This window comes from Herpailurus yagouaroundi, unplaced genomic scaffold, assembly GCF_014898765.1.
Source record: "Herpailurus yagouaroundi ecotype Mexico unplaced genomic scaffold, PumYag 530, whole genome shotgun sequence".
Taxonomy (NCBI): Eukaryota; Metazoa; Chordata; class Mammalia; order Carnivora; family Felidae; genus Herpailurus; species Herpailurus yagouaroundi.
In genome coordinates, this window is record NW_024412747.1 from 6455525 (window position 1) to 6482514 (window position 26990).

Consider the following 26990-nt stretch of genomic DNA (forward strand, 5'->3'; position numbering starts at 1 on the left):
CGTTATCCAAGGGCACCTTCCCATCCCTGACCAGTTGTAAAGGTGGATATTTGTTGTTGGGAAGCCAACATCATACCGTTCCAAATACAATGAGATAAATAGCTCAGAAAAGCATATATATATATATATATATATATGTATGCCTTCAAGACAAGGCTATGAGCAGGGCAACTGAGTGGCTCAGTAAGTAGGGCGTCTGACTCTTGATTTGGGCTCAGGTCATGATCTCACTGTTTGTGAGTTCAAGCCCCTCCTCGGGCTCCACTCTGACAGTATGGAGTCTGCTTGGGATTCTGTCTCCCTCTCTCTCTCTCTGCCCCCTCCCCCGCTGGCGCGCGCTCTCTCTCTCTCTCTCTCAAAAATAAACATAAAAAATTAAAAAAGACAAGGCTATGAGGTTCCTAAACAGCAGCCCTGGCTCTTGACTAATTTTGAATTGTTAATTGTTTTATCACCCTATTAAGAAGCTGTGGGTTCAATCCTGGCTCCAAGAAGGGACTAATTTGCTCCATTTTGGAACGGAATTAGTGTTCAGGCCAGCAGGGCACTGTTTATAAATTGCTTTTTCCAGTACTAGCATGCTTTCTCCCTTGGTAGCCTCTCTTAGTTTCTGAGCTTGTAACCTCCAGAGACAGAGAAGAATGCTCACCCTTTTCCTATGTATAGAGACTATGCAAGACCATTGTCTTCTAGTAATTAGACCCATCCAGACTATTTCTGTTAAATGTGTGTATTGGGAAGGCTGCTTTCTGTTTGGTATATCCTTTTGAGCTTCAAATGATTTGTTTTTAACTTTAAGGATTGACATAGATGTTTTCTTTTTAATTTTTTTAAGTTTATTTCAAGAGACAGCACAAGTTGGGGAGGGGCAGAGAGAGAGGGAGAGAGAGAGAATCCCAAGCAGATTCTGCACTGTCAGTTGGGGGTTCGGACCCACAAACCGTGAGATCATGACCTGAGCTGAAGTCAGACGCTTAACCGACTGAGCCATCCAGGTGCCCAGGTATTAAATGTCCACAAATATAAGCTTTTGATGGAATCACCACCTCTCCCTTGGTAAGAAACAGAGAAAGTTCCACGTGCCTGCTCTCGAAGTCAGTTTCTTGGCATTGCCTTACCAGCTATGGTCACAGGCTTTCATATTTGCCCCGAGTGTGCTGTATTTCTTTATTGATCTTCCCTAAATAGAATAACCTATTCACTGCTGCCCTACCTCTGGCCTGTTCAACTTTATTTCCTTCCCCACCACACTGAACTTGATTTACAGTCTCACACTGCTTTCCTTGCTTCATTTCTGGATAATTGTTTCTGGCATTTAAAAAAAATGGACAACGTAATCTTGGGGGAAACTCATAGAGTTGAAAAGAACAGTGCCAGCCTGGCTAGCATTCTACCCAGCCCCAGCTCCACTGGTCTTTGTCCTGGCTTTTCTTCAACACCCCCCCCCCAGCACCCTCTGTCGCCTAAGGGTGTAAACTTAACCCCTTCTGCACTCCTGTCTTCCTTACCTCAGAGAAATCTCCCCGTGACTCTGCCTTCTCACATTTTTTCAGGACCTCTACACCCGGGCCTCCGCCATGCAGTTCCCTTTTCTTCCTGTGACAAGGGGCATGGTTAATTTGGTGTGTTTTGTGACTGAGGTGTTTAGTTATTTTCAGCTCTCCAGTGAAGAGGAAGCTGATGGGTGTTAATGGCTATCTAGGTAGCTCCATTGTTCAGTAGCTCTCCAATGGAACCTAGGTCAACATAAAAGGAATTTCATTTAATTTGAAGCACAATAGAGACCTTTTGGATACCAAAACAACTCAGCACCAGAATGGATCATTAATGGGGGATATGTCATTTCACTCCCAGAGATGTTTGGAAGTAAATAGCGAGTTGAAAAAAATAAAAGGAAGACACACTCCTTCCTGAAGCAAAACTGAGATGCTTAAGTCTATGAAAATGCATGGGGAAGGGTCTGTGACAGAGAGAGGCCATCCTTTTCTGGATTTACTTGTCCGTGGGCGGTAAGGTCCCCTACGGCCCCCGCTCCCCCATCACATGGCTGATGGCACATGAAGGCATTTAGATGCCTGGGTCACTTCTACGTTCTGGCTGGCGATGACATAGCGACTTTCTGTCTGTGCGAGGCGTTTCTTTCTTTGTGCCAGAACCTTTTGAACACAGGTTAAAGAAATAAGACCTTCATTTGTGTAGCAGTGAGAAAACCCCCTTCCAGGTGGGGAGATCAGCCCTGTAGTGGGATGCTCCAAGCCCCCAGCCAAGGACAAGGAACAGTGTGCCTATGTAAGGCACCACGCTGGCTTCTGCCACCCCCACCACGGGTCCCCTCTGTTGCCCTGCACCGCAGGGACATGTGATTGGCAGCTGGGAGCAGCCTTCCAATGATGGGGAGAGACTGGGGAGGGACCAGCCCTTGTGGCACCTTCCTCAGATTTCTAGGGATCAGTGAATTGGTCTTACTCCAAAAAAGACAGCAGTACTCATTTTCATATTAAACAATTATACTTCTGATCACCCAGGATGTGTAAAAGTTGAGTCCCTCCAGTAAATGAGAAATACATACAGGGTGCAAAGTGCTGTGACTTCATGGGCACACAGTTTTAGCTACACACCAGATGTGACTTGAATTGAGCCATTGGTATTCACTATATCATAAAGAATATGTATATTTTTTTGGATAGTGGGGAAAGATTCCTGGAGAAACAGAGATGCTACCTTCTCTAACAACGCTATTTATTTCTTTTAAAAAGTGGAATTTAATTTTAATTATTCACGAAGGCCCTTAATACCTTAGCAAATGTAGCACAGTGTGTTTCGTGCAGCTAATGATATCCTGGTAAAAAGAAAGTGTTCTCTTCAAACCTTCGATATTAAATCACAGTGAGACCGCTGGGGGTTTTACGAGAATCATTTGGTTTTCATGCTGGTGAAATCAGACCTAGCGGGATACTATTGAAAGTTTTATATCTCCAACTATGTACATAAGAGAGATCCAGTATATGGCCTCCTTCCTCTCCTTGGCGAGAAAACGGCTTTACTATAAACGAGTCAAAATCTGAAATAATATTTAGACATAGAACACTGAAAAACTTTTTTTTCTTTTGCCTTAACTCAGAACGCTCAGATTCTGCCATGCTTCTCTTCCAGACGATGGCCACCTCAATCTTTTCGACCCCTCTGAGTCCATTCCTCGGGAGTGTCATTTTCATCACCTCGTACGTTAGGCCGGTGAGATTCTGGGAGAAAAACTACAAGTAAGACCCTGAAGCCGATGCTAACTTGCTTTGCTAGAATGTGTGCTTCGGGCCGCTCCCGGGCCTTCCTCCTTGTCAGGGCTCAGGCCTCACGCTTCGCAGGCTGGGGGCTGCACGGGTCCCCCGGGGGCTCCCTGAGTTCATCACTCAGCACGGGGGCCTTCCGGGCTCTGGACCAAACATGCCCGACGGCAGATTTGCAGCCGGGCGCTAGTCCAGGCTCCATGAGTTGTGAAGGCAAAATGGGTTCTCACGGCCGGGTATTTAGCAATTGCCCCTCGGGAAGGTTGTTGGGGGCGCTGACGTCATCCCCTTTGCCTGGCAGAGGTGGTCCCTGGCTGGCACGTGTGAGTATCCTTCATACGCCCGTCCTGTGCAAGTGTGCACGTGTCACAGCTCAGTATTAAGGAGAACAGCAATTTTCTGAGCGCCGTTAAACTCGTAGAAGATGATTTATGTACTTTTTCTTGACTCTCTGGACAGGCCGGTCGTAAATTTCCTCCAGCGAACAATGATGGAGTGGGGCGGCGGAGTTATTTCTTAAGTGAAGGGGAGTGCTTTTCAAGAGCTCCTGAGGATTTGGGGGCGGGGTCAGGGGGGAGTCTGGGGGAAGGAACCTAGAACGGGTGGCAGAGGAGAAAGCTGGCAAGCCAGCCCATCCCTGCCCTCAGCTGGGGCAGAGGAGGCCGACTTCCGTTTCAGAACGCCTTCCCCTAACTTAGAGCAGCACCTTCGCTGATCCCTACAAACCCCAATCCACCCTCCATAGTATGTCTCCATTTTGCACGACTCTGGCATTTCACCCTGTGCTCTTTGTACCTTAGACAAGACACCAGTGACTTGGGAGGTCTGTGGTTTCCCTTTCTCCCCTGAGACAGTTTCCGCGACCGTAAAATGCACGCCCTTGTGGGACAGGCAGTAGGGTCTGGTGAATAAAACTCAGCCTGGGGCACCGGCCCGCCTGGGCACACACCTCACCTCCACCACTTAACGCTGGCCCCCTCAGGCCTCTCTCTCCTCTTCTGTCAAATGGGGGCAAAATGATAGGATCTACTTCACAGACTTGCCGTGAGGAGAAAATACACATAAAGCACCTAGAACAGGGCCCGGTGGGAAGCAAGTCCCGTGTGAGCCTGCGTTGCTGGGATTCCTCTCTGACGGCTCCGCGTGGACGTCCCTGTCCCCGCCTGGCCCACGCTAACAGGTGTTTACCGTGACTGAGTACAGCACATCCAGCAAGCTCGTGTTTGGGGTGCCCTGGGGGAAAACTAATTGGACCCAAGCCCTCCATGTGGGGGCCACGAAGAGGTGGGGAGACCCCTTGGGTGCCCAGCAGTCTCCTCGTAGTCTAAGAGAGGTGGGCTGTTCTCAGTACAACAAATACCTGTGTGAAATTTTGCACATAAGCAAGAGTCCTCTTTCGTGTGTGTTTCAGGAGAGATGGTGCCTATTGACAGAACCAGAGGGTAGAAGAAAACGGCCATCGCTGGCTTGTTACTTTAAGTCTCTCTTTTTTTTTTTTTTAATTTTTAAATGTTTCTTTATTTTTGAGAGAGAGAGAGACACAGAACACGAGCATGGGAGGGGAGACAGGGAGAGGGAGACACAGAATTCGAGGCAGGTTCCAGGCTCTGAGCTGTCAGCATGGAGCCGGACGCGGGGCTCAAACCCATGAACCGCGAGATCAGTGCCCTGAGACCAAGTCAGACGCTCAACTGACTGAGCCACCCAGGTTCCCCACTTTAAGTTTCTTTAGGGGAAAACAATTCGGGGTATCTTTTTAGAGCTCTGGAAACCACATTTCTGGAAAGTGGAGACACCTGTAAACAAGAGGGCTGGCAACGTCTGTGCTGTTAACCGCGCAGGAGAGTGCAAGATACTTTCAACTTGATCGTCAGTACAAAAGATCCCTTTTTGTCTCCTATGCTCAGATAGATCAGTTAGGAGCCAGTCTTTCCGGCCTGGAATCTGACGTGAGCAAGACGCATCCCCGTTGGGCTGGGAAGGGTTTTAAGCTCCCGCGGTAGGGAATGGAGAGTCTTTGTGGGAGTGGTTTTATTGCAGGGAAACGTCCTAACAACTGTGCAGAGCAAGGCTTGTGTTTTCTCACCTGCAGGATTCATGATACTCGAATTGTCTGCCTATGTGGGTTACTTAACTGGAGGGGCTTCAGGAGCAGGGTTAACATGTCCTTACTCACTGTCACAAATAATTGATTCTGCTGTGATCCATTCTGTTAGCACTGTTATGGGGGATGGGTCTATCTTTGGTCGGCCTGGTCTTTGGGTGGGGAAGGGTCGTCAGGGTCTGCGGGGTATGTCTAAGGATATCCAGCCTTTACTAGGTCTCTCGGGAGAAGCCAAGTTGGAGACTATGTTCAGACCCGCTGGGGGAAAAAGTTCCTGATGCAAAATCCAGTCTTGTCCCCTGTGTTAAGCATCAGGCTACAGAGTCCCGGGCCCGTCTGCTTCGAAGATCAGTGATGGAATTCAGGACAGTGAGAGGTGGGTTTCAGGAAAGGAAGTGCCAGGAAATCTCATCTGGATCCCTGCAAACGCTCTGGAAAGCTCATTCTCACTATCTTAAACTGTAGGTTTTCATTTCAAATGCTAATGCCTGCTTGCATTCTTGTTTGAGAGCTTCTACACAGCTGCTTCCTTGCCTTCTTTTCAGTCTGGTACAGAGGGGCACTTGGTGACAGGGTCATGGATTATGTTGAATTGTTCACCACATGTCCCCTCACTTTCAAAGGCCGATGACAGACACTCTCCTCTGGAGATTGGGCAGGTCATGCTGCCAGTGGGCACGCACGCACGCCGCCCCCAGCCCGGGGTGTGGCGAGGACAGTCCCCTCTCCTGGCCTTCCTCTCCCTTGCCCCCCACCCTGCTGGCTTTGGTCTCTGCCAGTCTGCAGTGAGCCCAGCACTGTAATGAAACCATTCTAATACCCTAAGGAACCGGTAAGTCTATCACCAGCCACCTGGTAACTAGGGCCAGTCTGGTTTCCCCGGCCTGGGCTGTCCTGAAATCCACAGGCTTCCCGTTCCCCGACACGCTCCTCCCTGGGGGCACATGACAAATGTGCCCTCTGCCCTCCTGCCTCCCCAGCTCTCTAGGGGATTCTGCAACCATCGCACCAGGTTCCATGCTGTCTCAAAAGCCTGTGGTGGCTCACAGGTGCCAGGTGGACCAGCCAGGTCCGGCAAGAAGCTGTGCACCTGCACGGGCCCATACGTCAGCCCTGGCGGCCACGCGCGGCTAATGAGCCTTGGAAACGGGGCTAACGTGGCTGAGGAACTGAATTTTTACTTCTGTTTAATTTCAATTAATTTAAGTTTCAGAGGCTACCGCACTGGACGGCACAGATACAGACCCTCCCCGAATCTGAATCTCAGTTTCGACTTTATTTCCCAACACGTTCTGTCATACCTCACATATCGTGGACTCTTCATCGCTCGCCTTGCCGCGGGCTGCGTCCTTTGTGGACTGTCCTCCCCTCCCCCTACTTCTCCACTTCCCAATCACAAGCACCCAGATTCACAGAGGGGTATCGTGTTCCAGCTCTTGATGAGTATGCAGTAAGGTTCAGGATGGCCTTTAGGATGAGAGGTATCGTAGCAGCCGTCTGTGCAAGATGCATTTGCTCTGTGGCCATCAGCGAATTCTACCCAGGATTGACAGAGGCTGTATTTGTCTCCAAGTCTGGACTTGTTTGTTTTTCATCTTTGTGCCCCTACGGAGCCATGCACGTAGTAGGTGTTATCTATTTCTTAAATGAATTGAGTCCCACGCTATTGTGTGAGAGAGAAAGGAAATCTTAACCTGGGTTTTTTTATCTGCCGTTGTTAGAAAGTTCTCTGTTAAACTGATGTTCCCTTGACTAATAAGGGCTTTAAAGTCTGTCTTGATGAGCTCTGCCTGTGTCTCCACTTGAATTACAGGCAATGACAATAAATGCACTATAATAGTGCCTTGTGTGTATAAATCCCCTATGTCAGAGTATTTTAAAAGCTTTAGAAACACATTCTGATATTATGATAGATCACCCTTCTCTTTATATATAAACAATCCCTAAATAACCAATCTTTGTCATTAATGTGAAACAAATGTTTAGGCTAGAAAGTATTGACTCATGTTTTTGCTTATCTCAGCAAATATCTTCGACCTAAAGGAGTTGACTGTTTTCAGTCCCAAAGAATGAAAGGTTGTATTAACAATGATTTTGTTTGGGTATATCAAAAGTCTTGTATAAAATGTAAAATGCCATAGCCACGAGGAGACACATATAATAGCTACCTGAAAGGCAAGTATGGCTTTCACGGTTGTTACATTTCTATCATATTCTCCAGATTGGTTTTATTTTTTTTTAATGTCTTATTTATTTATTTTTGAGAGAGAGAGCACAAGTGGGGGAGAGGGGGCAGAGAGAGGGAGACAGAGAATCCAAAGCAGGCTCCAGGCTCTGAGCTGTCAGCAAAGAGCCCGACATGGGGCTGGAACTCACGAACTGCAAGATCATGACCAGAGCCAAAGTTGGATGCTTAACTGACTGAGCCACCCAGGCGCCCCATATCATATTCTCCAGATTGATTTTAAAATATTAAATCATTCTGGGCATTATCCTTCTCAACAAATAAGCATTAAGCATCTATGTGAGGGCACCATGCTAGGCTTTAACTAATAGTAGTCACCATGTGATTGGTCTGCAAAAACATCAACTCTGTATTCTGTGCCCTTGGTCCCACCCTCGTTAGCAAGATGGTCAGCATTACTTAATTCTCAGCCCTTCCTGAGACGGTGTTAATACATCTGAAAGTGTGAGCTTTGTAGTCAGACTTCCATTAAAACCCCAGCCCATATGTTTGGTTAGGTGTTTGACTCTGGGAAATTATTCAGCCTGTGAGCCTCAGTTAACTCATCTGTAAAATGGGTTGACTGTCTCTCTGTGCCTCCCAGAAGTCATATATACCAAATGAGACATGGGTTCACTGTGGTAAATGGATAGGTTATTTCTGTGTACAGCAATTTTATCCTTAATCCTGTCCTCATTTTGTTGTCCTTCCCTGTATTTCTGTCTTCTCTCATTCACCTTTTAATTCAATCATGTCTAGACGTGTTCTTTATGTCCTTGCAACCTATGGGAAATCCTTTCTGAAATGGCAGAACACAATTAGACCAACCAGTGTAAGGACACAGGTCTAGACCACGTAACATCAAATCCACAGTGTGCTGTGAGATGCCCCTTAAATACGAGTCTTCACCCTTAATGCTGTGTTTATTTTGATGCCTTAGCCGTGTCAGAGCCTGGTTCTGTTCTTTGAGCAACATAGCTGCCTTAGTGGATAAACAGCATCTCTAAAGCATCCCTATTTTGTGGTTTATCAAATGACAGTCTGTATGACCCAGATATTTGAGCTGGTCTCCGTGGGCTCCCGGGCATCTTACTGTGTTATTTCCGAGGCCCTTCGTGAGTCTGTAATACAAGTGAGGCTGGCATGGACCCTTTGAATTACACAGTCACCTCTGTGCTACCCACAGAAGGGAGTCCTCCGGTCTCTTCCGCTCTGGGAGGAGAACCCCCTGTGCCTTCGTAGGCGGCCCTTGTGAGCTTTGTCGGCCGCAGCTGTGGGCTCCTCACTGTGCTGGGTCTGTTCCTCCTGTCCTCACCTGGACACCGCCATCACCCGGGTGCACCTGCTGCTGCTGGAGCCGGCGGCATTCTCCTGCCTCCCGCATGTCCCGTCCTTCACCACCTTGAAGACGGTTCTCTCCCTGCACCGCCCTCTTTATCGAGCTGAACAGCTCTATTTTTTTTTGAAATGGTCTGTACCTTGGGCATCCTGGCCTCCCTCATCCAGATGTTTCCTGGGTTGTCTCCAACCCTCCCTTCTAGGCCGTTCCAGATGTCCTCTCCTCGGCCCTCAGTAGATGTCACTTCCTGCGAGCCAGATGTTCGGTTCTCAGTTATGCCTTCTCAAATTTGAGACCTCTCAATGTCGGGGCGCCTGGGTGGCTCATTCGGTTGTGTCTGACTCTTGGTTTTGGCTCAGGTCATGATCTCATAAAAATAAAACCTCTCAAAAATTTTTAATGTTTGTTTATTTTTGAGAGAGAGAGAGAGAGAAAGAGAGGGAGGGAGAGAGAACTTGAGTTGGGGAGGGGCAGAGAGAGGGAGAGAGAGAATCTCAAGCAGGCTCCAGGCTCTGAGCTGTCAGCACAGAGCCTGACACCGGGCTTGAACTCACAAACTACGAGATCATGACCTGAGATGGAAATCAATAGTCGGACGCTTAACTGACTAAGCCACCCAGGCGCCCAAAAGCCTGTCAATGACTTTACTAAAGTATTGCCGAGCCAGGCCTTCATCATGCCGATCGCATGTGTGTATTTTAATGAAAATCAGAAGTTTGCATTTCCCCTACCAGCTCTTGACCCATTGGCTTTAACATTCTAGTCCGTAAAGGTCCATTTCAGTCATGCTGCCCAGCATCTCCCCAGCCCCTTCGCCTGTGCTCTCCGCAGACCTGCCTCCTTCTGTGTCTTCAGTCATGATTTCTTAACGAGGATGAGCGGGACAGAGCCGCGCGCGCCTGACTTGGGTAAGGCAGTCCAAAAAAGAAGTTCCCGACATCACCCTTTATTGTTTACCTTCCCACAACGGAGAGTCTTTTTCCGGATGTTCCCTGCCCACCGGGGTATTTTAAGCATGGTTTGTGAGATCCTTGGGCAAAGCACGGAGCCTCTCCAACGGCCATCTTTTTCTCAGATGCCAAGCAGAAAGCTTATTTGGCTTACGGGGTTAATGGCAAAAGGCAGCACTATAATTAAAAGTTGCAGTTCTGCAGGGGAGGGAGTTACATCTCTCAGCTTGCAATTAAGCTGTTCCACAGTTTATGTGAGTATGTTTACAAAGTGCCCGGACAAATTGAGATAAAAGTCTTGACGCTCCGTTATCAGATGTCTTAGGGCTACTAGAACTCTCATAGCCATACCTAGGCATGTGTTGGGCTCGGGTATAGTATGATGAATGGTAACGATAGAGTACAGTAGGGTGGTACTGGGGCGGTAACAGTGGTATTCCTCATTTTTGTAGTTACTGAACACCTGCTCACCTTCCTGAATGCATTCGTTCTAGCCCCTTCCTACCCGTTCTGGAAGGAGAATTTCATTGTCCTCATTTCACAGACCAGAGAAAGGAGACCCAGAGAGTTAAAGAACTTGCCCAGGTCACAGAGCAAGTCAGTGGCTGAGCCAAGACATTAAACTAGGCCTGGTCGCGTGCCAGGCCCTGAGCACTTTACGTTATGTTCCAAAGCCTCTCAAATGCCTCCCACATGAAAAAAAAAAAAAAAATTAGTGAATGCCAGTTAAAACGTTTGCTGGCGACAGGAGAGAGGTGCTGTCACAAGAGCCATGTTCTGTGGAGGAGGAAGGAAGGGCAGTGGTAGTCCAGGCACCGAGGCCGCTTTACTGTGCGTGTCCTGCTCCGGAAATGGCTTCTTTCAGTCCTGGAGCCACAGCATGCCGTTTCTCAGCAGGGCCACCTCCTTCACGGCCCTGGCCATGTGCTGTCGCCCGGCTGGCTCTCGGCAGCTCCAGAGCCCGACCAGGGAGGCATGGGGGTCCCTCTCAGACTGAGAAATCTGTGATCACCAACAATGTTGGTGGGGGCGGGGCGGTGGGTGCATTGGGGTCAGAACAGAAATGGGGCTTCGATGACCTTTGTGGGCCATGAGCGACCACCCGCAGTCCTGAATAAAACCTCAGGCCCAGAAAGGGAGTCAGACTAATTAATTCAGATGCAGTTTGCTGTGAAAGGATCAAAAAGTGCCCTCACTTTTCCTCGGAGCTAGTGGTAGGTCTTTGGGGATCTTTCTCCACAGAAGGGACGACACAAGGTTGTTGGGGTGCATATAGAAATGTGAGAATTTTGAGTAGTTTAAAAATGCTTAGGGGTCACTTGGAGATGGATGGATAAAAGAGACGTGCTTAGGGATTAACACGGCTCGGCCACCACAGAGACTGTGGGTGCCGGGACTTACAGATACAGTCAGGATCGGAATATGGGTCAAGTCCCAAGCTTTCCAAAAGGAATAGAAGCAAGGAGATACCAGCAAGAGCCATTCTTAAGTATGGATGGATGAAATGAAGGGGTCAAGGCAGACTGAGAAGCCAAAAGGAGTTCAAGAGTTTAGTGTCAGTAGAACTCAGGCAAACGGCTGGGAACTGAGAACCCACAGGAGGCAGTGCCTGCCTCAGATTTCGTTTCCTTCTGGTAAAACTCAGCTCTGCATATGACGTTTCTCTGGACTTGAGGCCTCAGGTAAGAAACAGATAAGCAAGGAGACTGTGGCCAAAGGGCCCAGGCAGGAGGAAGGTCAGGCGTGACAGCCAGAGTCCTAGAGATCTGCTGTTTCTGCCTGGCTTGAGTTCTGGGGCTCCAGGGCAGGGAGACACACAGGGAAGGCTGACCCCTCTCTCCCCCCAGCCTTGGTGGTGTGGGACATAAGCCTCATGCCGCTGGCAGCCTTCTCGTCCCCACAAAGCGAGACGGGCCTGAGAATTCAGCAAACGCAAGAAGAATGCAGGGCCGAGGGACTTCGAGAATGTTCCCGATGACAGCCCTAGCCCCTGAGTCCAGCTGGGCCCGATCGAGTGTTCAGTGATGTGAGCCAGTGAATTCCATATTTTGCTTAAGCCGTTTCCAGTTAGGTGTTCTGTCACTGGAAATCAAAAGTCTCCTCATAAAAGCAAGGGATGGCTTTTATCAAAGGAATCCTTCCCCTCTACCTTTTATTTGGGGGCTGTGTGACAGCATGAAGGTGAGGCCTTTGTGGCCATAATTCTGTGGCTCTAACTAGCCTAGAAACCAGAGAAGGTACCAGGCATCCCTTGTTGTGCCTCCAGGATGGGGCGGCAGACCAGGAGTCTCGGCTTTCTCTGGCTTCGCGGCTGACATGCCCCGTGTTTTAGGCCAGGTCTCCCATGTCCCTTCTCTGCCTCAGATTTTCTCCACTGGAATTTCTGGTCTGTGTCTGAGTGCTGTTATGTCTGAGAAACTAAATGATGAACTTGGCCCCATCCCGCTGTTTTGCTGACGGATGAGAAAGCTCTCACACACATACCCAGGGGTAAGGGTTGACACTTCAGGTGTGGTGATGAGCTATTATGCAAATATATTCCAGAAGGATGACGCTTTTGAGGAACTCCAGGGTGGCGAATTTCTCAAATAGCCCTGGTTCGAACTTATTATTCATTATGCCGTGGTGCATAATTTTACTCCGGGTCCTGTTACATTTTGCTGAGCAGTTAAAGAATTTGAGAAGTGCAGAGGAGTGCAGGGTAGTGAAGTTGACCATGTGCCTGCAGGAAGGCATCCAACATGCCCACCTGCTTCCCGGCCGTCTGGGGCTGCTGACTCTACACTTCAAGGTCACCCAGGAGCGAGGCTTTGTGACTGAGTCAGGTTGATGGATGGTTGCAGGGGGGTGTAAGTCTATTACAGCATGAGGGCAGAGCCCTTTTCTCTGCACCGCAGCAAGTGAGGGCAGGGGGGTCCTGTCTCAGCTCTTAGGGAAGTGTTGGAGACTGGACTGATTTCTTCCAAACAAAGGAAGGCAGGAAATATCCAGCTCTTAAATCCACATTAAATGGCAAACTCTTTTACCACCTTGGATCAAATATACATAGCGCAGGAGATTTATAGTGCATATATCCAAGGCATCTGCACAGAGCAGGCCCACCCTCCAACGCCAAGAGCCCTGAGCACGTCGGAAGGTCTGTCCTGTGATCAGCCAGTGCTCAAAGTGGACGTCATTGGCTGTGGCCAGTGTGTTCTCATTCCTCCCGTGACTGATGGAGTCAGCTGCGGGCAGGCCGGTTTGGGTCCCGGAGAATGTGTGCATTTGAGGCTCTAGGTGAAAACTCATTCATTGGCATTCTAGTGATCCGGTGGGGTGCCTTTAATCTTATTACTCTGAGCATATTTCCAGGACTGACTTTAATCCTGCTTTACTGAGAGCCAAGAGACCTGGCCCAGGCTTCGCATACGGCTGCTGCTTCTTGATACACAGGGTTCCAACTGATTAATGAACTTAGTACACAACGTGAACATAGAAGCTATATTCTTTTATTCCTGTCACTTTGGGAACATTCCACCATCATCCCCACTCGTAGGGTTTATAGTACTTTCTCATGGCTGGATTGCTGTGTTTACTTCTCTCTGTAAACAGTTCAGGAGATTGATGCTTCCCTTCAAGATTTTGAAAAATGGCCAGTAATGGAAAAATAATCACATACATGAGAATTAGAAAAAAAAAATCTATTATCTGATAAAAAAAATAAGGGTATTTTAATGTATTATATTCCTTTTCCATTCGTGATGCCTTCCTATATTACATGAAAGGAAGTATTTGTTTTAGAGATCGTATAGTTGGACCTTATTTTCCTAGTGCCGGGAAAGGCTTTGGAGAGACGATACTTTGAAGTTTGGGGGAAGGAAGGAGAGGAAGTTCTTAATGGGTTTTAAAGAAAATTGGGTAGGAAATGAAGTTTTTAAAACGCAGTTTTGAAGAGCAGTCCAGAATGACTTTTTCTGTGTGAAGTTAGCATGGGTAAAGAACAGCCACGAGAGAGGAGGTTTTCTTAGCATTGTCAAAGAACTTGTTTTGGTTTGAAAAGATTTGTGCACCCCTAGGTTTATGGCGACATTTACAATAACTAAGATATGAAAGCAACCCAAGTGTCCATTGGTAGATGAATGGATAAAGAAGATGTGGCCTGTGTGTGTGTGTGTGTGTGTGTGTACATAAGTACAATGGAATATTACTTGACCATAAAAAAGAATGGTGTCTTGCCATTTACAACAACATGGATGGACCCAGAGGGTATTAGCTAAGTGAGATAAGTCAGACAGGGAAAGACAAATATCATGTGAGTTCTCTTATATGTGGACTCTAAGAAACAAAAGAGAGGAACAAGCAAAAAAAAAAAAAAAACAACAAATTGTCTCGTAAATACAGAGAACAAACTGGTGGTCGCCAGAGAAGAGGTGGAGTGGGGGGCATGGGTGAAATAGGTGAAGGAAATTAAAAGGTGCGAATTCCCAGTTATAAAATAAGTAGGTTGCAAGGATATAAAGTACAGCGTAGGGAATATAGTCAATAATATTGTAATAATGCCATAGAGTGACCATACCTCATTGTGGGGAGCATTGTACAACGTATAGCATTGTCGAATCACTGCATGGTACACCTGAAGCTAATATAACGTATGTCAACTATGCTTGAATAAATAATAATAAAAATAATTTGGGGAAAGGCTGGGGCCAAGGCGGGACAGCTGGGAGAGTTGAATGAGCTGATGATCTGTTGCCTATTGTTCCTGTGCTCCTTGAGCCAAAATTGTACACAATCTATTTTAGTATTTGAAAAATCGATTTGGAAAACATTTTCAGGGTAAACTTTACCATTCCTTTTTTCTCCATGACAGAAAAATCTATACCCAAATGTCTTGATGCAGTGACATCAGAACCATTTTCTATTTACCCATCGTCACTCATTGTTCCCTTGGGTAACTGGCCTGTTACAAGGCAAAAGCGATTCTTTGTTTAGTTCTGTGGAGGTTGGCAGGCAGAGATGGAGCTCTGTCTTTCAGTGTTCTACCCAGAGTCCTGTGCAATGTTTAGTTGCCATCTTATGCCTTGAGAAAATGGGGGATCAGAAGAATTAAGCGATTCTCTCCTTTACGCCCCTCAAATAGTTTAATAAGTCTTAGCCCAAGTAGGAAACAGAAATCAGGCTTATTGACTTCAAATTGCAGTTTTATTCTTGCGTTTTTAAGATGGAGTTGTGAGCCACGCACAGTGTCATGGTCCGGAAGTGAATAAAACAACAAAGGAAAGGTGAGGTCCATCTCAGCGGGAAACGTGCTGGTGTGCTTTTATTAAGCGCCGCCTCCCTTGGTGACAAAATGGCACCGTGTGTCAATGGCTTCACATCCAGAGAATGTGTCTTCCCAGGATGCTGCCGCTCCTGAGGCAAGTGGCCATGAAAACAGGGGACCTGAGTTAATTCATCAGGGCTGTGTGTGTCCCTGAGCAAATAGCTGTCGACTCTTGCTGAGGATTATGGTGTCTTTTTTGCTGTGTGGGGAGCTGGTCTTAATCCCAAATCTGTGCATACCACTGGTCACCAATGGAAAAAAAGTACACGGGTCTTCATCCCAGGAGAAATTTCACCCACCACTCTAAAACGCTGTCCCATGGATGACGTTGGGCCTCTTGCTACCAGAGGGATACAAAAGAAGTCCAAATCTTAAATCGAGCATGTTAAACTTGGGGAAAAACCAGCACCTTCTTGCTAATTTAATCCTTATGAGTCAGTTATAATCCTCTGCATCTCAATTTATTCAAGCCTCCCTTTGGCCGACTCTTTGCCCAACTGCATGCAACCTGAATTTTTTTTTATTGCTGTTTTTATTAGTTGCATTTGCAGAAGGAGAAGAAACACTTTTCACCCCCTAAATATTTATGACCTTCCAGTGAGTGAACAGTTGGACTTCATATCCTGTATTTGAAATGCTGGATAATCTTGGATTCTTCTGGCTGAAATGGGAGAAGCAGTCCTAATTGGAATTGTAAGCGAGTTAAGATCAGAAATACAATTTCACCTGAATGCGTGATTATAGTAACGAAATTCAGGCCTGCTGTCATCTATGGAGATTTTTTATTTAGACTTTGTTTTTGTTTTTGTTTTTTTAGCTAGTTACAGATTCATGTACAGTTGAGAGAAGTAATACAGAGGGATCTCCTATATATCCTTTACCCAGTGTGCAGATGCTAACATCTTGCAAAACTATCACAAACCAGGTTATTGATGTTGATACAGTCAAGATATCGAGCTTTTCCGCCACCACAGAGATTTCTCCTGTTGGCCTTTCTTTTATAAGTACACACTCTTTTATAAGCACCCCTACCCCTCCTTAATTCCTGTCAACTACTAATCCATCCTCCGGCTCCATAATTTTGTCATTTCAAGAATGTTCTAGGACTGGAATCATACGGTATTTAGCCTTGTGGGATCAGCTGTTTTCACTCACCCTAATTCAGCGGAGATTCATTCAGGTCATTGTATGTGTCCGTAGTTTGCCCCTTTTGAATGCCGAGTGTATGGATATGCCACAGTCTCTAACAACTCACTCATCGAAGGACGTCTGTGTTGTCTTCGGTTTGGTGCCATTATGAACAAAGCTGCTATGGACATTCGTCTGCAGGTTTTTGTGTGTGAACGTAAGTCTTCATTTCTCTGGGATAATTGCCCAGGAATCCAATTGCTGGGTCATACGGTAGTTTTTTAGGAAACTGCCAAAATGTTTTTTCAGAGGAGCTATACCATTTTACATCCCGGCCGGCAATGTATGAGAGATCCAGTTTTCTGTAGCTTTGGCAGGTATCTTCACTATTTTTTATTTTAGCCATTCTGATAGGTATATAGTGATATCTCATACTGGTTTTAATGTACATTTCCCTAATGACTTAATGGTGTTGAACGTCTTTTCCTGAGCTTATTTTCCATTGGTATAACCTCATCAGGGAAATGTTTGTTCATGTCTTGTTCACATTTTCTAACTGGATTTTTTTTTTTTTAATTTTGGGGTTGTGAGAGTTCTTTATATATTCTGGATACTATTACTTTGTTAGGTATGTGGTTTGAAAATATTTTCTCCCTGCATCGTGGCTTTTTATCCTCTTAACAGAGTATTTTGTAAGCAAAAGTTTTGAAAAAGCTGTTCTTATCAAGTGCACATGGACTATTCTTCAGGAAAGACCATATGCCAGGCCATAAAACAAATCTCAGTAAATGTAAAAAGATTGAAATTCTACAATATATGTTCTCTAACCACAATGGAATGAAAACTCTAAATCAACAGCAAGAGGAAACCTGGAAAATCGCCAAATATGTATCAAATAAAACACTCTTAAACAACCAATGGGTCAAAGAAGAAATCACAAGAGAAACATAAAACATATTTTGTGATGGATGAAAAAGAAAACATAACACATCAAAAATCTATGGAGTGTAGCAAAAGCAGTACTCAGAGGGAAATTCATACCTGTAAATGCTTACATTAAAAAATAAGAAAAATCTCAAAACAAGATGCTAATCTTCCACCTTAAGCAACTAGAAAAAGAAAAGCAAACTAGACCCAGAGCAAGCAGACAGCAGGAAATAATATGGGAACAAATGAAATGGAGACTAGAAAAACAATAGAGAGAATAGATGACACCCAAAATTGGTTCTTTGTAAAGATCCACAAAATTAAATAAACCTTTACCTGGAATGACCAAGAAAAAAAAAAAAAGGCAGAAGACAAATTACCGTAGTCACAAATAAAAGTAATGGCACTGCTACCAACCTTACATAAATGAAAAGGTTAAAGAGTGTTCTATAAAACATTGTATACAAACAGATTCGCCTAGATGAACTGCGGGAATTTGTAGAAACACACAAACTACCAAAATTGACTGAAAAAGAAATAGAATATCTGAATACATCTCTAAGGAGAATGGATTAGTAAAAACAAAGAAACAAAACAAAAATACTCCTACCAAAGAGAAGCCTAGAACCAGTTGGGTTCAATGGTTAATTCCATAAAATGTTTTTAGAAGGATTAACATCAGTCCTTCTCAAATCTCCCAAAATATAGTGGGGGAAGGAATGGTTTTTAAATCATTCTAAGGAGCCAATATTACTCTGACACCAAAGCCAAACAAAGTCATCACAAGAAGAGAAAACCTTAGATTAACATCCCTTATGAATAGAGATGCAAAATCCTCAAAGAGTACTAACAAACCACATTCTGCAGCCCATTAAAAGGATTTTATACCATGAGTGAGATTTATCTCAGGAATGCAAGAGTGGTTCAATATATAAAAATCAATGAAATATACTTTATCAGTAGAATGAAGAAAAAACTGCATCTCAATTGATGCAGAAAAATTACTTGACAAAATACAACATCATTTTTATGATAAAAACACTCAACAACTAGGTTTAAAAGGGAAGGTCTGATAAAGGGTATTAATGAAACAAATCACATTAACATTGTACTTTATGAAATACTAAAATCTTCCTCACTAAGATAAAGAACGAGGCAAGAATGTCCCGCTCACAATTTCTATTCAACATTGGACTGGAAGTTCTAGACAGAGCAATTAGGCAAAACAAAACAAAATAAAAAAAAGCACCCAAATTGGAAAGAAGTAAAATTAGTTCTGTTCACAGAGGACATGATCTTATGTACTGGAAATCCTAAAGAATTATATACACACACAAAAACTATTAGAGCTAATGGCTGAATTTAGCAAATCTGGAAGAAACAAGTTAAACATACAAAAATCAGTTGTTTTTCTATACACTAGCAATGAGAAATCTGAAAGTAAAATTAAGAAAACAATTCAATTTACATTAGTATACCAGGAACAAAATACTTAGCAGTCAATTTGGTGGAAAACTAAAGTGGGAGTGGAAAACATGAACACTTGAAAACCAGAAACATCGCTGAAAGAAATTAAAGAAGACAAATAAATGGAAAGACATCCCATGTTCATCAATTTGAAGACTCAAGAAGGCAGTAAACCTGAAATTGGCCTACAGATTCAATTAATTCCTGTCAAAATTACAACTGCCCTTTTTTGTGTAAAAAGGCAGTTTATCCTAAAATTTCTATGGAATTGTTAGAGCTCGTTTTATTACTTTCATTAGCATACAAGCCCTGTATATGTATTATTATATTTAACAAAACCTATGTATTTCCTCTTCTTTTGAATGGTTATAAATGTATTTTTTAAAATTTGGTATCTATCGTTTGTACATAGAAATAAATTTCTTTTTTTTTAAGTTTATTTATTTTGAGAGAGACAGAGACAGTGCAAGTGGGGGAAGGGCAGAGAGAGAGAGAGAGAGAGAGAGAGAGAGAGAATCCTAAGCAGGCTCCACACTGCCAGTGCAGAGCCCAACACGGGACTCAAATTCACAAAACCACGAGATCATGACCTGAGCCGAAACCAAGAGTCAGATGCTTAACCGACTGAGCCACCCAGGTGCCCAGTAAATTTCATTTTTGTATCTTTATCTTCTACCCTGAAACCCAACTGAGCTCACTTACTAGGTCTAGGTTTTTGTTTTGTTTGTGTTATTTTTGTAGATTCTTTGGAAATTTCTGTGTCCATAATCATGTCATCAGCAAATATGTAATGTTTAATTTCTTTCTTTCCCAACTGTATGCCTTTTATTTGCTTTTCTTGTCTCAGTGCAGTGGCTAGAGCTTCCAGCACTCTATTGAATAAGAGTTATTAAAGTGGAAATCCTTGCATTGTTCCCCATCATATGGGGAGAGCATTCAGTCTTTCACCGTTGAGTACAATGTTAGCTGTAGCTCTTTAGTAGATGGTCTTTATCAAGTGAAGAAGTTCCTGTCTATTCCTATTTTCCTGAGTTTGTTTTCCCTTAATCATGAATCGGTATTGGGTTTTGTCAACTGTTTCTTCTGCATCAATTGTGATTTTCCGTCTTTAGCCTGTGAGTATGATGGTTTACATTGACTGATTCTCATATAGTAAACCTGACTTACATTCCTGGAATTGGTGTGTAATTTTATTGTTTTTGCATTCTGTCTTTTTCAGGCTTTGGTATCAGGGTAATACTAGCTTCATAAACTGAGAACTATCTCTTCCTCTTGCAATTTCTGGAGGAGATTGTATATAACACAGATGTTAGGTCTTTGTTAAACATGTGTTAGAATTCTCCAGTAAAACCATCAGTGCTTGGGTAATTGTTCTTGAGGAGTTTTTAGATTACCAAATAAATTTCCTTAATAGAGAGCTATTCAAATTATCTATTTCCTAATGGGTGAGTTGAAGCAATTAGTATTTCCTGAGGAACTGGTCCATTTCATCTAAGTTATAAAATTTGTGCATATAAAGTTGTTTGTAATATTTCCCACTATCCTTTTGATATATGCGGGTTTGGCAGTATATTATATCAGTAACTTGTGTTTTTTCTCTCTCTCTCTCTCTTTTTGAGGGTTGTGGTCAAGCTTCCTAGAGATTTGTTAATGTAATTGATATTTTCAAAGAACCAGCTCTTTATTCTTTGTTTTTCTCAATTATTTGTTTTCAATATCACTGTTTTTTTTCCTTAAGCTTTTTATGGGTTTATTTTGCTTCTTTTTCTAGATTCTTTTTTTAAAGTTTATTTATTTTGAGGGAGAGAGAGTACAAGCAGGGGAGGGGCAGAGAAAGGGAGAGAGAGAGAGAGAGAGAGAGAGAGAGAGAGAGAGAGAGAGATTGAGAGAATCCCAAGCAGGCTCCATGCTGTCAGTATGGAACCTGATGCAGGGCTCAATCCCACAAACTGTGAGATCATGACCTCAGCCAAATCAAGAGTCAGACACTTAACCGACTGAGCCACCCAGGCACCCCATTTCTTCTAGATTCTTGAGGTAGAAATTAGATTATTAATTTGAACTTTTCTTCTTTTGTTATGTATATATTTAGTGATATAAATGTCCCTTTCACTACTGTTTAGCTATTTCCCACCAATTTTGATATGTTATGTTTTCATTTTCTTTCAATTTAATTTGTTTTCATTTCCATTAAAACTTTACCATTGACACAGATTATTTGGAATTGTGTTGTTTAGTTTCCAAGTGTCTGAATATTTTCTTGTTACCTTTCAGTTATTGATTTCTAGCTTGAGTAATTTGGAACTCAAAATAACAGTTGGAAAATACACTTGGTATAATTTCAGTTTTAAAAAATTTGTTGAGATAGGCTTATGTCCCAGATTATGTTCTGTCTTGGTATGTGCTCACTGGGCACTTGAAAAGAATATGTATTCTATTGTTATTGGGTTGAGTGTTCAATAAATGTTGGTCAGATACTGTTGGCTCACAGTATTATTGAGTTCTATATGCTTGCTTATTTTTTTTTTAATTTTTTTTTCAAAGTTTATTTATTTTGGGACAGAGAGAGACAGAGCATGAACGGGGGAGGGGCAGAGGGAGAGGGAGACACAGAATCGGAAACAGGCTCCAGGCTCTGAGCCATCAGCCCAGAGCCTGACGCGGGGCTCGAACTCACGGACCGCGAGATCGTGACCTGGCTGAAGTCGGACGCTTAACCGACTGCGCCACCCAGGCGCCCCTATGCTTGCTTATTTTATGTCTAGTTTTTCTATCAGACTTTAAGAGATGGGTGTGGAAGTTTCCAACTCGAATTGCGGATTTGTCTTCTCTTCCATCAGTCTTTGGCAACTCCATTATTCGCTGAATGCATATTTAGGATTAATGTATTTTCTTTGTGGGATAAATGTTTTTATCATTTTGTCTCTGGTAAATTTCCCTGGTATTGAGTCTACTTTATACTTTATCTGATATTAACATAACCATTTCTGCTTTCCTTTGATTAATGTTTGCAAAATATCTTTTTCCATTCTCTTACTTTTAACTGACCTATGTCACTATATTTAAAGTATGTTTCTTGTGGACAGCATATAGCTGGGTAGTGTTTTTAAATCTCCTTTGCCAATCTCTGTCTTGCTATATTTAGGTCATTTATGTTTAATGTAGTTATAACTTAATTTGCCATTCAATTTTTTGGTTTCTGTTTGCTCTGTAATTTCTGTTTGTTTTCTCCCTGACTTCTTGTGTGTTTGCTCAGCACCTTTAGAATTCTATACGATTTATTTATCAAATAAGTTTTGATTGTATTAATTAGTGATTGCTCTAGGCATTATATTATATAAAATGACTTATCAAAGTCTACTAGTGTTGTCATTTTACCAGTTCAAGTGAAATGCAGAAACCTTACCTCCCTCTCATGCTCTCTTACTCTCCCTTATTTCTAACATAAGGTTATATTTTCTTTACATACATTTAGAACCACAGACGGTTTTGTAATTTTTGCTTGAACCCTAAAATATAATTTAGAAGACACATAATGAGAAAGGATGTCCATTGCATTTGCTCATAGTTCTGCTTACTGCATTGTTTCCTTTCCTCTGATGTTCCAAGTTTCATTCTTTTAATGTCTTTTCTTTTTAGAGAACTTCCCTTGACTTACTATTTTAGGGTAGATCTCCTGTTGATACAATTATCTTAGTTTTCCTTCATCTGAGAATGTCTCAGATTATTCTTCCTTGTAGAGGGATATTTTCACTGGATATAGGATACCGAGTTGTCAGTTCATTTCTTTCAGCACCTGAAAAATGCTATGTCATCTCCTTCTGACCTCCATGCTTCCTAATAAGAAACCCACTGTCATTCACATTGTTTTCCCCCCATAGGTGAGTTCTTTTCACTCTCACTGCTTCCAAGACTTTGTCTTTGGTTTTAGGAGCTTGACTGTGATGTGTCTTGGTGTGAACTTCTTTGAATGTATCTGCAATTTCTCCTCTTCTTATGGGACTCAGATAACTAGGATGTTAAATCTTTTGTGATAATTCCACAGGTCTCTGAGACTTCTTGTTCTGTTGCAGTCTGTTTTCTCTCAGTTGTTCCGATTACGTAATATCTATTGTTCCATCTCCCAGTTCATTGATTCTTTTTTCTCTGTCTCTTGCATTCTGCTATTGAATCCTTCCATTGGGTTTTTTATTTTGTATATGTATTTTGTATTATTTTGTATATACTTCTATTGTATATTTTTACTTAGAAAATTTCTATTTGGTTCTTCTTTGTGTCTTCTATTTCTTTGCGGACTTTCTGTTTTTGTGCTGAGATTCTCTTTTTCCATTTGTTTCAAAAGTATTCTTAATTGCTCATTGAAGAATTTTATGAAGACTAATTCTAAATCTTTGTCAGATAATTCTTTCATTTCTGTTATCTCAGTGTTGGCATCTATGAATTGTCTTTTTTGACTCTTTTTGAGATCTTCCTGTTATTATGACAAGTAATTTCCTATTGAAATCTGGACATTCTGGGTATTATGTTATTTGATTCGAGATATTATTTAAACCTTCTGTCTCAGCTGGCTTTCTCTGACACCATTCTTGCAGGAGAAAGGGAGCAAGGCTTTGTCACTTCTGGGTGGAGTCACAAGGCAAAGCCCAGGCCCATCAAAGGTGGCTGTATTGACAAGACCCCCTACCTTTAATTTGGGATCTCCAACAGCTACTCCCTAAGGGCCTCGGAACCAGAACTAAACCAGACCTCCCAGCTGGTAGCAAAGTTGGAAGCCACCTGAATGTCTGTCCTCAGTCAGAGCCCACTCTGCCAGCTGTACAACCCTGTGTCCTCAGGAAATTTCTTTCATGCCAAGTCATTCTGAAGCACGTGGTGACAGACAGGCAGACAGAAGAGCAGTGGCTGGCTTTGAGAGAACTGATATGATTGTCAGTGGCAGCAAAAATGAAAGATGCAAAACAGACCCGAATGAACCTTGTGTATCTATCCAACTTGAAAGGTGACAGTGTCCTTCTATTTAAGCTCTTGGCTACCTTCACATTGTCTAGATTTCTGTAAAGCCTTCCTGTCCCATGAACAGAACTACAGTCCATCCACAACTCCATTCTGGGTTTGCTGTGTGAACAGACACCCGTCAAACTTCTTCCAGCCGGTCACACTTCCCCATCAAAAAACAGGAACAGTTCTCCCATAAATAGTCTGTATGTGCTGACAAATGGGAATTTGAAGCAATATAATTAAATTGCTGTTAAATTATTTAAGTGCCTCGGGTGAAACCGTATAGGAGAGAAGGTGCTTGACTCAGGGAGACACATCGGGAGGTGAGAAAGGAAAATTTGAAGGGAGGAAACTAGCTTTGTTATCTGCATTCCGTATTAACAGAAGGGAAGAGGCTTCAGAGTAAGTCACCCTATCTGGAAAGGCCTGTTGCTAGACTCTTGGCCTGTGGCCCTTAGGACGATGTTGCCTAGCAATGAACAGGGACTCGCCAGGCACTTGCTAGAAAGAGAATGTGCAGATGCACACATAACATGTACCAGCATACTGTACTCCCCTTGAGATTGGGGCGTGAGATACAAGCCCCCGTTTTCTCTTTAAGCAACAGAATTGATGTTTATGCAATTGGACAGTTAAGGCAGAAATCCAATTACTGAGCTAATTAGCACCTTTGAGTGGTAAGCACCAAATGTGCAGGAGGAAAGCACTGGAGAAAAGCTCAAATTACCCACTATGGCTGACAGTTCACCTTCTGAGAGAGTCTGGTGGAGAGTCAGAGGCCCTGGGGTCCACCGGCAGCTTAGCGTAGTTATTGCAGATCGGAATTTAGCACTCTGCGTTCTGTAGCCTTTTGAAAAGATAGCTTTCCAGTTAACATCGTTTTAGAAGGTGTTTTAATTCCCTAAGGAGTTTGGTAAATGACTTTCTTTTGGCTCAGTCCCACTTTAAAAATTGTTTATTCTGCTGCTGAAAATTCCATTTGTCCTAGGTCTTCAGGTGAAATTAAAATTCCATTTAGGGACTAACTCTGCCGACATGGGATTTGGGCCTTCATTAGAGAGAATTTGGTTGTTTGCTTTATTTTTTCGCCACCCTGGGCTCTTTTACTTTCAATGCTGACCTCAGGGTATTTGGAAGGAAAACCAAAGCAGTAGTAGAGCAGGGTGGTGGGGTTAACAGCCTTTTTGAGATGCAGCAGCATATTTTTTTCTCCCCAACCCATGTGTAGAATCTATCCCACAAAGCTCGAGCAGGATCGTGCCTAGATGGTTCTCGGATATCTGAGACAGATGAGGAAAAGTTTTTCTTTAGTTCCGTCTAAGTATTTTGTATCTGTTCTGATTCCCAAGAGACACGTTCACAGCCGAAGTCTGTATTCTGAGGTTTCTTCTTAAGCACGATTACTCCACAAGTGTTTGTCCTGTATTAAACCATACTTGGGACGTCAGCGATCACATTTAAGTATAATCTAGCAGGAGTCCTGAGAGGAAAACATAACTTTAAAAACAGCATTAGTTTGGACTCTTCATTCATTCGTGCCAGCGGTAAGCAAACGTGTGTCCTCGTGCTACTTAGGGTCTGGCCATAAGAGGCCACTATTATCAAATCATCACACAAAGAAATATATGATGTGGTAGAGCCAGCCCACCTGGGTTCACATCCAGGTTCTATCGCATATTGGCTCTGTGACCTTGGGCACTGAGTCTCGGGTTCCTCCTCAGAGGGAACGGATATAATCACGGTACCTACCTACGAGGGTAGTCGTAAGCATATGAGTTACTGCATGTAAAGTACTTACACAAGGAAGCGGTACGGAAATGTTAGCTGTCATCATTGTTAGTAACGTTAACCATGACAGGTGCCCCGAAGGAGAGGCACGATGTGTGAAGGAGCATATGACACACGAGTCTCACCTAGAGCAGGGGTCGAGAAGACTTCTCAGAGAGCAATACTTGGGCCGGACTTGCAGCACCAGAGGAGTCTGGGAGGAAAGTGGGCGGGTCAGAAAAGACTCCCAGGCGGAGGACACAACAGCTGCAGAGGATGCGAGGGAGGGCAGGGTGACAGGAATAGGAAGTCAGGGCATGCTGAAGACGTAGAAAAAGGTTAGCGTGGTTGCAACAGAGAAAGCAAAGGGCAGAGCGACAGCAAAAGCAGGGGCCAGCCACGCTAAAGATCAGTTTTTTCACACATGTTAGCAGAACCGTCGTTATGTTCAAACTTGTCCGTAAGCCTATGTTCAGTGATAGATTTCTAGTGAAAGACCTTTCTTAATGGCTCAGGTTTAACCATATGAAATTGTCATTTTTGTACATCATGAACAGTTAAATATCCAAGTTCACGTGGCTGATGTCAATCTCTTGTTTCATCTTTCAAAGGACGATGAGACCACCAGTGAATACCTAGAATAAAAAGACAAAGCAGGTCAGACACAGTCTCTCTGAGCACGGCAGACTGGGCTTTTAGAGTCAGAAGTGGGTTGGTGCCATCCGCACAGGAGTTACATGGGGACAGTTGTTGATCGGTGAAAAGTCTGCAGTGAGTCCATCCCTCGCTGGCTGGCTTTCAGGAGCAAGGGGTCACATGGGTTGGCTGGCTTACAAAAGCTGTGAACGGAGGAGCTGTCATAACGGAAGAGATTTAAATCTGGTTCTGATGGCCATTAGTTGCCATAGCTACCGGCAATATGTCTTCTTCCAAGCTTGTAAGAGCTGAGTTTATTCTTGTGGTTGGACCTGAGAAAGGCCCATAAGAATGCGCCCAGCTCTTGCAAGCAGGTGGTGGAGACACTGACTACCTCCCACAATTTTCTGGGACCAACTTGAAAAGAAAGATGCCTGTGTGTGCGCTGCTTTCAAATTCAGAAAGCGAGTGACATTCCATTGGCAGTCCAAGGGCTTGCTTCTGTTTTATGGATCTGGTGCTCAACACTGAGAAGGCGCAAGGCCAGTCTCCCAGTCCTGAGATGTAATCGTCTCTCCCCTCCGCGTGTTTCTTGTACTTTTCCCTTCTTTATCACGAGAGCCCGCTCCCTCCCTGCAGCACTGTCACATTCAAGCAATCACCCTAACAGGTGAGTTCCGTGACCCCTACATTCCCCACCACACAGCCAGTTCTGTAGACCGACTCCCATTTGTAGTGACCTCACCATGACTTTTGGCCTTTCTGTGGTCCCTTCTAGCACACGGCGTGTGGATAACTCCAACACGAGACTGGTGGTCCAAATTGAAAAGGATCCAGGTAAGAAGATACCTTCTTTCTCTCTTT

General features: G+C 43.8%; 1 protein-coding gene across 4 annotated transcripts in view; it reads left to right on the top strand.

The window, feature by feature from the left end:
• Positions 1-26990, top strand: part of PCNX2 (pecanex 2) — a 302926-nt gene that overhangs the window by 212726 nt on the left and 63210 nt on the right. For all 4 annotated transcript variants that reach the window (XM_040464986.1, XM_040464985.1, XM_040464988.1 and 1 more), the window contains exons 23-24: positions 3131-3260; positions 26905-26963. In XM_040464986.1, coding sequence (XP_040320920.1) covers positions 3131-3260; positions 26905-26963 — 189 coding nt within the window. The remainder of the gene's footprint in view (positions 1-3130; positions 3261-26904; positions 26964-26990) is intronic.